The 13,113-nt window shown below is 39.0% G+C and overlaps 1 protein-coding gene across 33 annotated transcripts in view; it reads left to right on the top strand.

Moving 5' to 3' along the window:
* The window catches only part of CAMK2D (calcium/calmodulin dependent protein kinase II delta), a 128,542-nt gene that overhangs the window by 95,878 nt on the left and 19,551 nt on the right, over positions 1 to 13,113 (top strand). For 7 of the 33 annotated variants that reach the window (XM_054172591.1, XM_054172587.1, XM_054172586.1 and 4 more), the window contains 7 exons: positions 22 to 144; positions 768 to 851; positions 1,491 to 1,533; positions 5,795 to 5,832; positions 7,358 to 7,390; positions 11,372 to 11,431; positions 13,043 to 13,084. In XM_054172591.1, the coding sequence (XP_054028566.1) occupies positions 22 to 144; positions 768 to 851; positions 1,491 to 1,533; positions 5,795 to 5,832; positions 7,358 to 7,390; positions 11,372 to 11,431; positions 13,043 to 13,084 (423 nt within the window). The remainder of the gene's footprint in view (positions 1 to 21; positions 145 to 767; positions 852 to 1,490; positions 1,534 to 5,794; positions 5,833 to 7,357; positions 7,391 to 11,371; positions 11,432 to 13,042; positions 13,085 to 13,113) is intronic. The other 26 variants (XM_054172593.1, XM_054172602.1, XM_054172601.1 and 23 more) reach the window with 11 other exon arrangements.

The following is a 13,113-nucleotide window of genomic DNA, read 5'->3' as shown; positions in this document are numbered from 1 at the left end:
ACCTTTAATTTTGTTCTCAAGTTTCCCTCTCCAGAATGGGATACAGTGACCCCTGAAGCAAAAGACCTTATCAATAAAATGCTTACCATCAACCCAGCAAAACGTATCACAGCATCGGAAGCGCTAAAGCATCCATGGATCTGTGTAAGTAATTGCCACAGGTTTGCCGTGATCATTTGGCAAACACTTCAGCTTATAGCTTACTTCAGTGAAGGTGTTCAGAGGATAATTTTTGTCCTTACTCCTGCAGCTGTGTAACTGGAGGCTTTCCAGTACCTGAAGAGGGCTTAGAAGAAAGTTGGAGAGGGACTTTTTACAAGTGCTTGTAGTGATAGGACAAGAGGGAATGGATTGGTGCTTGAGGAGGGCAGGTTCAGACTGGAGATTAGGAAGAAATTCTTTACAGTGAGGGTGGTGAGACACTGGAGCAGGTTGCCAAAGGAGATTGTGAATGTTCAAGGCCAGGTTGGATGTGGCCCTCAGCAACCTGCTCTAGTGGAAGATGTCCCTGTGCATGGCAGGGGGGGTGAAACTGGATGATCTTGAAGGTCCCCTCCAACCTAAATCATTCTGTGAATCTGTGAGCCTAGGATAATTACACAGCTGCACTCAGTAATGCCATAAAGTGAAGTCTCAGCCTGAGGTCAGATTTTTGCAGAAATTAACTCCTTTGCCTTGACTTTGTGGTGCAGACATTCACTGCCAAAATTAGAGCATTAGTTTAAATTCTCAGATGTGTTTAAATGATTCTTTTCTTCTTCTCTTAGCAACGTTCTACTGTTGCCTCTATGATGCACAGACAAGAGACTGTAGATTGCTTGAAGAAATTCAATGCAAGAAGAAAACTAAAGGTAAGAATGAAAACTTCTGCAGGGAGAAGTAGCCACTTTTGGAAAGATGGAAGAATGTTGGCTTAAGGTCATGTGTAAAACAAATGGTTCAGAAGCAAAAGCTTTCTAGACCATTATGCTTAAATGACCTCTTTGATAAGTGATCAGCTTTTGGCATGAGGATCTTAAACTTTTCATGAAAGTGAGTAGAACATAACAGAACTTTGCTAGATTCAAAATAATAAAAATCACCTGCATTTATACACACCAAAATATTTCATTGCAGGAAAATCCTTAAGGTTATTGTTTTAACTTCCCCTTTATAGGTGTGAATTTTTCAAATTAGCACATCACAAATCATCTACTTCCCATTCAGCTGAGTATTTTGCTGGTAACTGCTGTGCCTCTGAGTACTCATGGTCTGTGCTGTGTACTCACAACTGGTAAATGTTTGAGACCGTGAGGATTCCTGATAGGTGTGTAATTAAGATTAAATTACAATTTATGCACTTCTGGCAATGCCCAGACAACCCATTCTTTCAGGGTTCATTTAGTAATTGCTGTGATTTAGGCATGTGTTTTCCTTTTTGTTGCCTGGTGTTGATATTCAGAGTTAGACACAAGTGTGATGCTAATTTGAGAAAACGTCTATGTACACAGGGGGCCATTCTGACAACTATGCTGGCTACCAGGAATTTCTCAGGTATGTTCATTGAGCTCCAGATTAATATGGTCTTAAATGTTTTCATCTCTGCGATGACTAAGACTGAATTAGTACAGAATGATCGTTGGTATTCAGGAGCATCTAAACATGATATAGTTTAAGTTGTTGACCTTTGGTTTTTTGCAGAAGATAAGAGAATTTAAACTATTAGAGCCAAGTAGAATTTCCTGTAGATGACAGTTAATGTGCAACTCACAACAATCTAGAGACTGAACTCATGAGAATGTGAGTTTCTTACTTTTTAGTGTTACCTGTCAGAAGATAGTGTTTTGCTGTCTATTTTGGTGGAGGAAAATGGAAAGTTATGTGTATAGCTCCACATGCATAAGTATCACAAAACAACACTTAAAAACTTACTTATTTTTATATGCCTGCAATGTCATTTCCGGATTCTCTTGCATCCTGTACTAAAACCATGAAATAAAATACACATTCATGCTTCATTATTTTGCTAAGGAATAACAAACATAGTAGAGTGAGTCCTTTTGCTTCTCTTCTAATGCCTGGCTTGATAGAAGAGATGGTTCATCTCTCTGAAACAATTTTGTAGTGTTATCCCTGGAGATTTAGGTCTTTAGACTAAACCAAATTTTAATATCAAAAGCTAAAATCAGTTCTCTCTCAGTAGAGTTAGAACTGTCCTCAAGAGCAGTATTGCCAAAATGTTGACGCTATGCTGAGTTGTTCAGTTTGCCATTTGAGAGCTGGAGTGAATAGTGAAAAGGAATGGCCAGTTTCAAAATCAGATCTTTCCACTCCGTGATGTAACTGTTGGAGTGTAACATAAGTTGATTTACAAACAGAAACATGATAGTGCTTTGGGCTTGGTTTGAACAATACTAAACACTGAATCTCCAAAGTAAATTACATAATGACAAAGGCAAGAACAACTTGTTCAGCTGAAATGCAGCTCCTATCTCAGTCACCTTCCTGTCTTTAATACACACCTGTACCACAGAATGTGAATTCCATTGGGTTAATGCTTAATGAAGTGCCAGCATCTGCCAATTCATTTTTAAGATGGGAAAGCTGTAGGCTGCGTACCTTGTGAAAATGAATTACTATTAAATATCAACCATACATCATTTCTCATCACTGTTCAGAACTGTCACTGTGTATGTAAGGGTCAGTTTCATCTTTCATGAACCAACAAAAGCTGGAGTTATTCTACAATAGCATTTTGACATGAAAAGCAGACAGGGGGTTTGGCTTTGTTTTGGACTTTTTCTTTTGTTGTTGTCACCTCTCACCTCTGTTTTACACCATAATGACCTGTATTTTTCCTTGATGAGATTTTGTTTTTCCAAGTTGTTTATTCATTGTATTTCATTGCAAATCATGCTTTTGAAGGTCATTTGTCCATAACAATGTGGTTATTAAAGTGTTTTATTTTCCTTTTTCTTTCTTCCTTTTATGTGGAATGTATATTTCTTGTGAGGTAAGACCCTCAGCACGTGAAAGGAACATCTTTTTTTCTCTTCAAAATTGCTGTTTGTCCTAAATCACTTTTATTTCTACATGTTGTCACAACACCATTTCTTTTCAGTCTGCTTTCTGCCCTATTAGTGCTGCCTTAGATTTTATTTATAGCTATTGCTTGTAGTGGCAAGAAATCTTTCATCGTGGGCTTAATTTAGAATATGCTAATTGCTTTGCTCCTGCAAATTCTTTAAATCCTTGATTTGTATGCAGTATCTGTGCTTAAAGGAAGATGCATCAAAATATTGTTAAAAATACATTCCAAACAAAACCCAATGAAGGCAGTTGAGAATGGAACACGTCCTTCACATGAAATACTGCATAATAATCCCTTCCAGGCACATTTCGAAGGACACGCTGCCAATGCCGTGAACACAACCCTTGTAGTTACTGCTTTTAGTGCCTTCATTTTATTGGCTTTCATTTAATTGTTTACATACAACATGTAATATTTGTCAAGCATTAAAAGAACTCAGAAGTTTTATGCACAAATTTAGCAGAAGGACCTAGTTTGCTATGAACAACTTCTCCTTGGTGGCAAGCGACAGAACCAGAGGAAATGGATGGATACAAGCTGTGCCAGGGGAGGTTTAGGCTGGCTATTAGGAAATACTTCTTCACTGGAAGGGTTGTCTGGCATTGGAATGGTCTGCCCAGGGCAGTGGTGGAGTCACCATCCCTGGAGGTGTTCAAGCAGCGTGTGGACATGGCACTTAGGGACATGGTTTAGTGTTGACCCTTCATGCTGGGTCAAAGGTTGGACTGGATGATCTTGAAGGTCTGTTCCAGCCAAGTATGTTTTGGGATTCCATGAACAGCAACCATGTAAGAATTAATTTATGTTTTCCCATATTTATGAAAAAGGCTTTGAAAGCTAAGAACTTTGGAGTCTTTTTTTGGCATTAGGTTGTAGAAATAGCTTCCCCCTTTGCTTTCCATGAATGAATTTTCAGAAGTTAATGCAATGCTTACAATATTTATGGGATTGCAAAGTCCACATTGCATCAAATCCTGTAAGCACACAATGCAACAGGATGTATTCTCTCTCGAAAATGCATGTCAAACAATGTCTTTTCTGAATTAATTACCACATTTCTGTAAATCAAAAACGTGCATTCGTCCTCTTGCACAATGCAGGCACGTTTGGGTTTGTTCATTTTAGTTGTAAATAGTGGCCCTTGGGAGATTTTCAATGGTAGTGTTGGTCTATGTCCATAATTAATAAACTCTACTTGGAGGGCTGCTGTATTCAGTGAATTATAAACATTAACCTGGCTTCACTTTCCAGGTTTTTTAATATAAATGACAAAATAATGGACACGAGTTATTTCTGTATAGTTGCTGAGGTGATCCTAATATTTTTTGTACTCCGAAGCAGAGCTGAATGAGCACTTCATGCAGATGTAGTCAGAGAATAAGCCACAAATACAGAAATTAACTTGAAGGTTAACTCACATACCCAGTAGCTCCCTAGTTGTTGTGCTTGAGCAGCCTTAGGTTGGCAACATCCAATTGTTTAGAGTTTTTTGTTTTAGAGAGGGATGGTGGTAATGATGGAAGCTCCATGTCAGGATTTTGACTGTGCCAAAGTATTAGCTGCAGCATTTCCCTTGCAGAAAGGGACTTCTGAGCAAAGCAGCTTCTATCAACAGCACCTTTTTAAAATCTCAGTTGTGATACACGTTCTGATAGGAGGACTGGGTCATGGACGATAAAAAAAAGTGCCAGACTGCTTTTGTAATTTGTTGCTCCTCAGGTCTTCAGCTGTGAGTCAGGAAGCATTTACGCTTTAGTGAGCAGTTTGTTTGAGTTTGGTAGGTCTCCCAGTGTGTATTCCTGCTGTAAGTGTTTTCAGGTTCAGAGCTGTGATATGCCTGTTTGCACATTAGCCCTCCAAATTTGCCAGTTTGGAGTGATTTGATGCCAATTTGAAATGGTGCAGTTTAAAGCCTAACACACAGATAATGTTAATGCAAGTGAAATCCTGCCCAGCAGTCCCAAGTGCTTTGAAGAAATTCAATCAGTGTGCAGGGTGCTTCAGAAAACAGCAGGTTTTCTTCATTAGAAGTAGCAGCAAAACCTGCCAGCTGTTGATTATTAACCCTAGGCAACACAACTCCAAACCAACACTTTGGCAGCAGATTGTTTTGCCTTTCTTATTCGCAACTTCCCTGACCTTTCATGCAAGGGGACTGATTGTCATGGGGGCAAATCCCCAAAGAACCATTGCTCAGAGGTGCTTTTTGAAAACCCACTTTATTTTCATTGAGTAGTGTGGTACCTTCAGGGACCTCATTGATCTGATACTGGTTATTTTTATGTCGCTGTCATATTAGTAACATCACTAAGATACCAGTGGGCTCAACAAAGCCCTGGTCAGGGTCCTTGCCATCAGAACAGTACTTTTTTATAGTCATATCAAACTGCCCACATCAACAATGCTAGAGCAGTTGAATAAAATCAGCGTATCCAAGGCTGCCTCTTACACTCCCCCTGCTTCCATTTCCTCTGTGCCACCCAAGGACACCTCTCCTTGTATAATCACAGTTAACCTACAGCTTTAATCAATGGAAAAAGAGATGTGTGATGATCTCAGGTATTTGTAGCTGCTTAAGTATTTCCTATACTCGGAGCAATAAACCATGGGAATAAAAGCTGGAAACATGTTTGCAGCACTGGGAGGCACTGGGAATTTGCTGCACAGCTGCCTGACCTCAGTGGTTAACCCCCTGACACTGAAATTGTTTGTCTCATTTTACAGCAGCCAAGAGTTTACTGAAAAAGCCGGATGGAGTTAAGGTAGGTTAAACACGTGCTTCAGATCTGCTCTCTTAGTCACCACCTACCTGTAACTCCTGACAGTTTTTAGCATTGATTATTGTTATTTCTTTACTTTGTAGAGTTTGTTCATAGGTGCTTCTTAACTGTATATTTGAAGTGATTAAAATTGGTAGGTGAGGCTTACAAAATTAAATCAATATCTGAAAAACAATAAGTGGAAGATAGCAAACGGTTGCTTTTTTGTTTTTCTCCCTATTTTTGTGAAGGATGATGCATAATTAATGACTCCATGTAATTGATAAGCTCATAAATAATGGTTTGGTGGTGGGCATGATAGCTTTTTAGGTACCAGTGTTTATCTGTAGCTCTATTGCCTCCATGAGTCCCCTTGACTTGCATTAGATTTCATGAAAGACCAAAAGTTGCCTCGTAGGCTTGGCTCCACACGAGGTGTATTCTGCCAGATGTACTTGCTATATTTGGCAGAACTTGAGGGGTTTACTCTCTCAACAAATCAGCTCATCCTGACTAATAGACCTGGCTAAGAAGGGAACATTTTGGCAGCTTTCATACATGATTTAGAGCTCTTGGTTTCATGTCAGCAGATCCTGCAGGAGGATGGATGCTTCACAAACGAATGTTCTGGATAAATACTTTGAAAGCCAGCCAGAAAATAAATAAATAAAAATTACTGAGCAATGAAAACTATTGTATTTCTTTTCATGGAGGACTCCTGAAGACTAAAATAAGTGCCTCAAGCTTTCATTGTATGATTCAAAAGATACTCTTCTGTGCTCTGTGTGTTTACTCAGAAGTGTGTCTTTGACCCAAATTTTAATTTCTTATTTAATCTTAACCTTTGATTTTTAACCAAACACTGTATATCTAAATCATTCATAGTGTATTTGTTCCTGCTCTCCCACATATGCCCACTTTTCCTATCAAAAAAATGATGGGACTGAAAATGAAGTGAGTGCATGACAATGCCAATGCTTCTCACTGCCAAGTGGTAGCTACTCTAGTTCTATGGAGAAGCACACGTTCAGAACTACCCTTACCATTCCTGTGGAAAGGCTTTATAGTGGGATATATAAATTTTATGTATTTATCTGACCAGGTTTTCCTTGTTAAATATCATTCCTCCTACAGGTCTACAATGGTATCTGCTATATCTCAGATTTGATCATAATACTGGAAACATTTGTTGCCAAAATTTTGCCTGCATTACACTTGTTGGAGTTTAATACTTTGGTTTTCAGCACATTCTATGTCAGCACATTCTATGTGTCTGCTGTTTGATGCATGGTCATGTGGAGCAAAGGGAGTAAATTTGCATCTGGGGAAGTCTATTTTCGTTGTTTCTGTTATTGAGATCCTATATACTCCATAGCATTTTTCCATCCTTTCCTACAGCTTCAGCTGTTCTTTCTTTTAAAAAAAGAAAAAAGCCAAAGCAGAAATATACTGTACTCCATGCATTGATGCTTCAAATCCAAGCAGTCACATTTTCTTCTTTTCCTTTCTCTCTGACTGGTCAATTCAGAAAAGGAAGTCCAGTTCGAGTGTTCAGATGATGGTGAGGAACTTTATCGACAGATATTTATTTTTTCTCCTCCTGTGAAACGTTCACACTCAGAAATCAAACAGTTGCATTTAGTTTTGTTAACATTCTGTGGGAAGCTGCAAGACTTGGAAGTACAGCCTTGTGAATTCTAAGCCTGCAGTTGCTATATGCCATCCACACTGAATTGTTCTGCAGTTCTTTCAAGCAAGTTTTTTATGTTCTGGTGGTTGTTTTTTAACTTGGGGACATACAAAAAACAGCTAAAGTAGATGTAACATTGGCCAATGCAGCTGTCCTTAGTGAATAGAAACAGTAACCAAAAAGCAGTCTTGTAACAGCCTTCTATTAATGTTAAAACCTCCTTATTTTAAAACTAATGGTATTAATATCATAAAAGTAACACAAACCACTTTGCTCAGTAAAGTAGTGTTGCTTTAAATGAGCCACTGTAGACCTAGATGTGACACTAACTGCTCAGGAGTGAAAACCCCAATTCACAGCCTTTCCATACTACAGTTTCCCAGCTAACTTCCTTCACAACCCAGGGCTTTGTCACAAGATGTCCCAGCTGACAGTCAGTCTCAGTACCTTCTTCCTTCTCAGTCTACTCTACCGTCTTGTGTTCTTGTGGCCCACAAAGCAGCTTACTCTACTCCTGTTCGTTGTGGATTTGAGTCTGACTTTGAGAGGTTCACAACGATCAGCCGTGATCTGTGAGAGGCAGAAATTGAAGGTCTGAGCAGACATGTAGTTGAATAGGTCAATAATCTGTTCTTTGGGTCAACACAGAATTTCAGTGATGGAGGAGCAGTGTCCAAATGAGGGTCACCAGGTGGGCTGTCTCTAATATCCCAAACATCAAGTCTGCTTTGACTTTTTGTTACAGAGGTAACAGGTGAAAAAGTAAGTCCCAAGACACAGGTTTTGTTTCTTAAGATATTTTATACCACACCGAAAGGAAGATCAGTGCTGATTCTGCTCCATGCCTGGCACAGAGCATCTGTGTGCACTACTGTCACACCTAAGAGAGTGGCTTTTGACAAGCAATGCACTAGTGTAAAAGTTTTCCTTCTTTGCAACAAAGCACAAGTCAATGTCAGAATAACTTTCCTCTGCAAATATTTGCCTCCTTTTGGAATCCTGTCCCTTTCCTGATAAGATCACATGGGAAATACCCCCTGAGAGTTCATCTGTTAATAAAAGCACATGGATATGTTCTATAAGAGAGAAACTGTACAGGCTTGCTGCTGTTTTCTCTCAGTTTCCAAGGGGGTTGCCAAGTTCTGTTTACACAGAAGAAATGACTGTATTTTTTATCACATTTTCTCTCTGCTTTTACTAATGAATGCTGTAATCGTGATCTCTTACTAAGAAGTTTTGAACATATTTCCTGCAGTTTTCAGCAGTAGCTGTAATTATTGTTTATAGGACATTCACCAAGGGAGTATGGACTCAAGCCCTCTCTCCTTACTCAGGCAAAATTGGAATTGAAAGCTGATTAACCTGTTTTCATGATGTATTCAACAACAGGCATTCAATTGGCATAGTACTTTATTTTTTGTATTAAGCTACTACTGACCAGGACTGTATGAAAGCTGAACTCTTCAGTACTTTCCTTGTGATTTTCTATATGTCCACCTGCCTTTTGCTTGGGCCCTTTTATTTGTAGTCTTTTTGGTAACTACACTGGCATAAAAATATGAACTTGTACTTACGCAACTTGCTGTGTGATTTTTCTCTGGTTTTGGAAGATTCAGTGTGCCATCAAGCTGTGTTGTATGTGTTCTTACTGTTGCACAGTTCTCCTGTAGACCTTTCATTTACTGAAATGGTTGGGTTTTTCCTGAGTAAGGAGTTCAAATTTTGTCCATGCCACAGTCCCATAAATATCAAAGCAAGTTAGCTGATACTTCAGATGCTTGCTAATACCGATGTCTCCCCATGAATGACTTTGTGCACAAAGATACATCCCTCCCCGTGTCAAGCCAGACACCTCTGCAATTTATGGATGTAATTGTGAAGAGAGAAATGAAATGTATTTGACAATAACTAGGCCAAGGTGGAGCATAAATGAAACATTTGGGACTCAGTAATGACTCATCTTTTCTCTTAATGACAATTTCTGTGGAAAGGTTATTGCTAAAATAAATAACTGTTCCTCATCCTCCTGCTGTAGAGCACTCTGAACTTTTAGATCAAAGTAGTGTTGTTCTGTATGGGAGGGTGGTTACTGTCACAAATACTAGGTAACATTTAGTGTCAGAATAATGTTCCCTGACATAACTAGCAAGACTACTTTATATTCTTCAAAGCTAGTTAAATGCTGGATAAGATAAGGAAATATGCAGTCTGTAATTAATTAACGCAGATCCTAAGACATTTCTGTGATTGAGACATATCTGAGGTAAGGTTCAGTTCAGCTACAGGCTTAATTCCTGCAGTCAACAAGTCAGCTGCCACACCTCCACCAAAGTAAAATAGTCATCAAAACCTGCTGAGGACACGAAGTTCAGTGAATTCCCTCAGTGGTGCTAACTCGTGAGGTGCAAATTTAGCAAAGCCTCTGGCACAGACAAAGCTGCAGTGTTAGTCTGCATGCTGAGAAGCTGCAAACTTCAACTGAGACTAGAGAGTCATTGGGAAGGTTAAATCTGAAGCCAGATGTCTCATTCACAGCCTAGATTGGTCCACTCTTGCAGGACTTCCTCATTCTTCCTGCCTTTTCATGCATGTTACTTAATATATTACCATTTCCAAAATGGTTTAGAAAGGCTTTGCTTTCAGATGAGAAAAAAGGGAGGCGGGTGGGAGTCAGAGTCTTTCCAGACAGTATAGATCTGTATACCCAGTTCTGCATGTTGCCTGGAACTGCTCTTGTTAAAGTTAGACATGAGCAAAATCTTGGGAATATTTTTTTCCTAATTGTTGTTAAAGAAAAAAAAATAAATTGCATATTTCAAATTAGTTTTTCTCCACTCAAATTTTGCTGCTTAGTGCATGTCAAAAAATGGCTTGGTACATTGTTTTTAGTATTTCTGTTCTTTTCATCCCATGGTGCTTATGAAAGCTGAATCTTTCAAATGGATTTAAAGAATCAGATACCTTTAAACTTATTGCTACACAGTTTCATTTGGATTAAAATTTTGTATAATAAAAGTTAAAGGCGTAGTGCTATGCTAATCTTTAGAATTGACCTGCATGTCAAGTAGAGATGTACAGATTTGTGGAGTGAAACTACAGACGTGTGAAATCTTGCACTTTCAGGTTGTAGTACCAAAAAGCTGATACAAAACCTACTGCAGGATACTTGAGACTGCAAAAACATCAAGGCACGCCAGTCTCTTTGTAGCATCAGCTGTATTTCTTCAGATCTGGGATCAGTTATAGTTATTCAGATCTTAGATCAGTTACAGTTATTCAGATCTGTTCCCAGAAGGCAGTAAGGAAAAAAAAAATATTCTGTAGATTTCTGGAGAGCTCTGAATAATCAAATAATATTTATGGTAGTGATATGGTTGGACTTGGTGATCTTGAAGGTCTTTTCCAACCTAAATGATTCCACGCTAGGTAATTAGAAATAGCAACTGAATGCAGTTATTTACTACTGTTGCATGTCAAGAAAACACAATGGCTATTCAGGACTTTCTTCAAACTCATATTAATTCTTTATTCTTATATGTGATTAGCTGCTACTTAAAGGCTCTCTGTTCTTTTAAGTGTCACAGCTGAAGTCATCTGTACCTTACATAGACCTTTGTATAGCACATCTGAAATCCTGTAGCTGGCATGCTTGCAGGAGTTGCAGTTGTTGGCTCTAATGTTAGCGTTCTTTCAGGTTCATAAGTTCATCTTTCTGTGATTCTTTATTTCCATATCTATATCTATATATAGATATCTATATCTGTATATAGATGTTCTATACAGAGGGATATAGATACGGTGCCTACAGCAAGTTCTAAGGCCTGTCTGTTTCTATTTTCTGCACACCTACAGATAAACAACAAAACGAACGTGGTAACCAGCCCCAAGGAAAATATTCCTACCCCGGCGCTGGTATACCTGGAATCTTCCTTCATTTATCTTGAAGTTTTTGACTGTCTTCTGTTTGTTCTTCTTTTTCTTTTCTTGTCTTTCTTTTCTTTTTTTTTTCTTTCTTTTTGGCTTTTTTCATGCATTTACTCTGTTTGCTTTTCTAAAAACAGGTTTTGGACCAACTTTTTGTTTGAATTCTGCTTTCTTTGTAATTTTTTTTGTGAGGAAGTCCATTAGAGCGTGTTTATTAATTGAAAGTGTTACGTGGCAGCTGGATGCGGTAGAGTTGCAGCGTTTGTAACTGTAGTGGAAGTTTGTTGCATGCTGTGCCAGAAAGTGAGTAGAATGCGCTTGGTGTTGCTCTTTGCTCTTTTGCCTGATGACTGTTTCCATCATTTGAATTCTAACCTTTTGCATAACAACAAAAAACCCAACCAAGCTCTGTTATTTTCTCTGCTTTGCGTTAGTGTGAGTATCGGTGCCAAGGAGAGCAAACAGGATTATTGCTAGGCTACCATATACCAGACCTTATTCAGATTGTCATTCCATATTTCCTACAACTCAGCAGGACTTTGCAAGACTTCACTGATACCAAGAGGCCTCTAGCGCTAAACACGTTATGCTGCTTTCTCTCACGTTGAAATCTGCAGGAGAGTACTTTTTAATATAGGGACATATCACTAATTGAAGTGCTGTTGATGAATGCTTCTTGAGTCTTGCTTTTATTAGTAGCTCCAAGTTCTTAGGCATACATGTATCACGGGGCTCACAAATACAAATTCCAGTGTGCAAGGACCCGGTTTTGTGAGGTATCATTTCCCATGTGCCTGCATACACAGCTTTGAATGTGTGGATATTTCAAACACACTGGGAGAGATTTTTCCTCTTGGATTTTTTTGTGCAGCTGACACTGAAGCATATATTGCTTCAGTGATTTCTAAGTAATTGCTCTGTAATTTCCAAGGACCAGTTAACAGGTTTCATGCGTCTGTTCCCAGACATAGCCATGCACAGTGGTCCGTGCTGCCGTTTCAAAGATTAGTTAATCTGGGTTTGAGGGAAAAGAATCTGGGGAAATCATGCTTTAAAACGACACAAAGGTCTCTCTCACTTATTTCTGTGCTGTTCTGCCAAGAAAGCAATTAGTAGTAATCTACTTTCAAAATGTGGTAGTGTTTACAGGTAGTAGACTCATCATTAATCCTTATCAATTAATCTGCATATTTATTTGACCACTTAATACTAATAGAAACAAATCGGCTTAAAGCACAGAGCCTGAGTTCTGGCCCTGTCTGACCTGGCTTGGACAGGAAAGTGCCCAAAGCAGTTAGTGTGCCCTTGTGCAAAGAAAGCCTCTGCAGGTCTCTGGAGCTTCAAAGCCCTGCATACACTGGTCATGAATAAGGTCTCTGCATGCTGCTGCATTAGGTGAGATGGTCTTTTTTGCTGGCTTGCTGTTGAGGAAATCTGTATTGGAGACATCCAGTTTCACCCTCTGGCAACAGTTAACATTTGTTTTAGCTCTTGTCAGTGTTCAGCGTTTGTGAGCTGGCTCTTCTTGCACTCCCTCTCAGTCATGAGAATGAATTTACCAATGGGAACTCTTTTTCTCTTTATTTTGTTCTCGCTCAGGAGCCCCAAACTACAGTAATCCACAACCCTGATGGAAATAAGGTATTCAGAAAGAACCAACTCCATCTTGC

The sequence above is a fragment of the Dryobates pubescens genome, chromosome 24 (assembly GCF_014839835.1).
Source record: "Dryobates pubescens isolate bDryPub1 chromosome 24, bDryPub1.pri, whole genome shotgun sequence".
In the NCBI taxonomy this organism is placed as follows: domain Eukaryota; kingdom Metazoa; phylum Chordata; class Aves; order Piciformes; family Picidae; genus Dryobates; species Dryobates pubescens.
The sequence above is the reverse complement of the archived record's forward strand: the minus strand, read 5'-3'. Positions and strand labels throughout refer to the sequence as shown.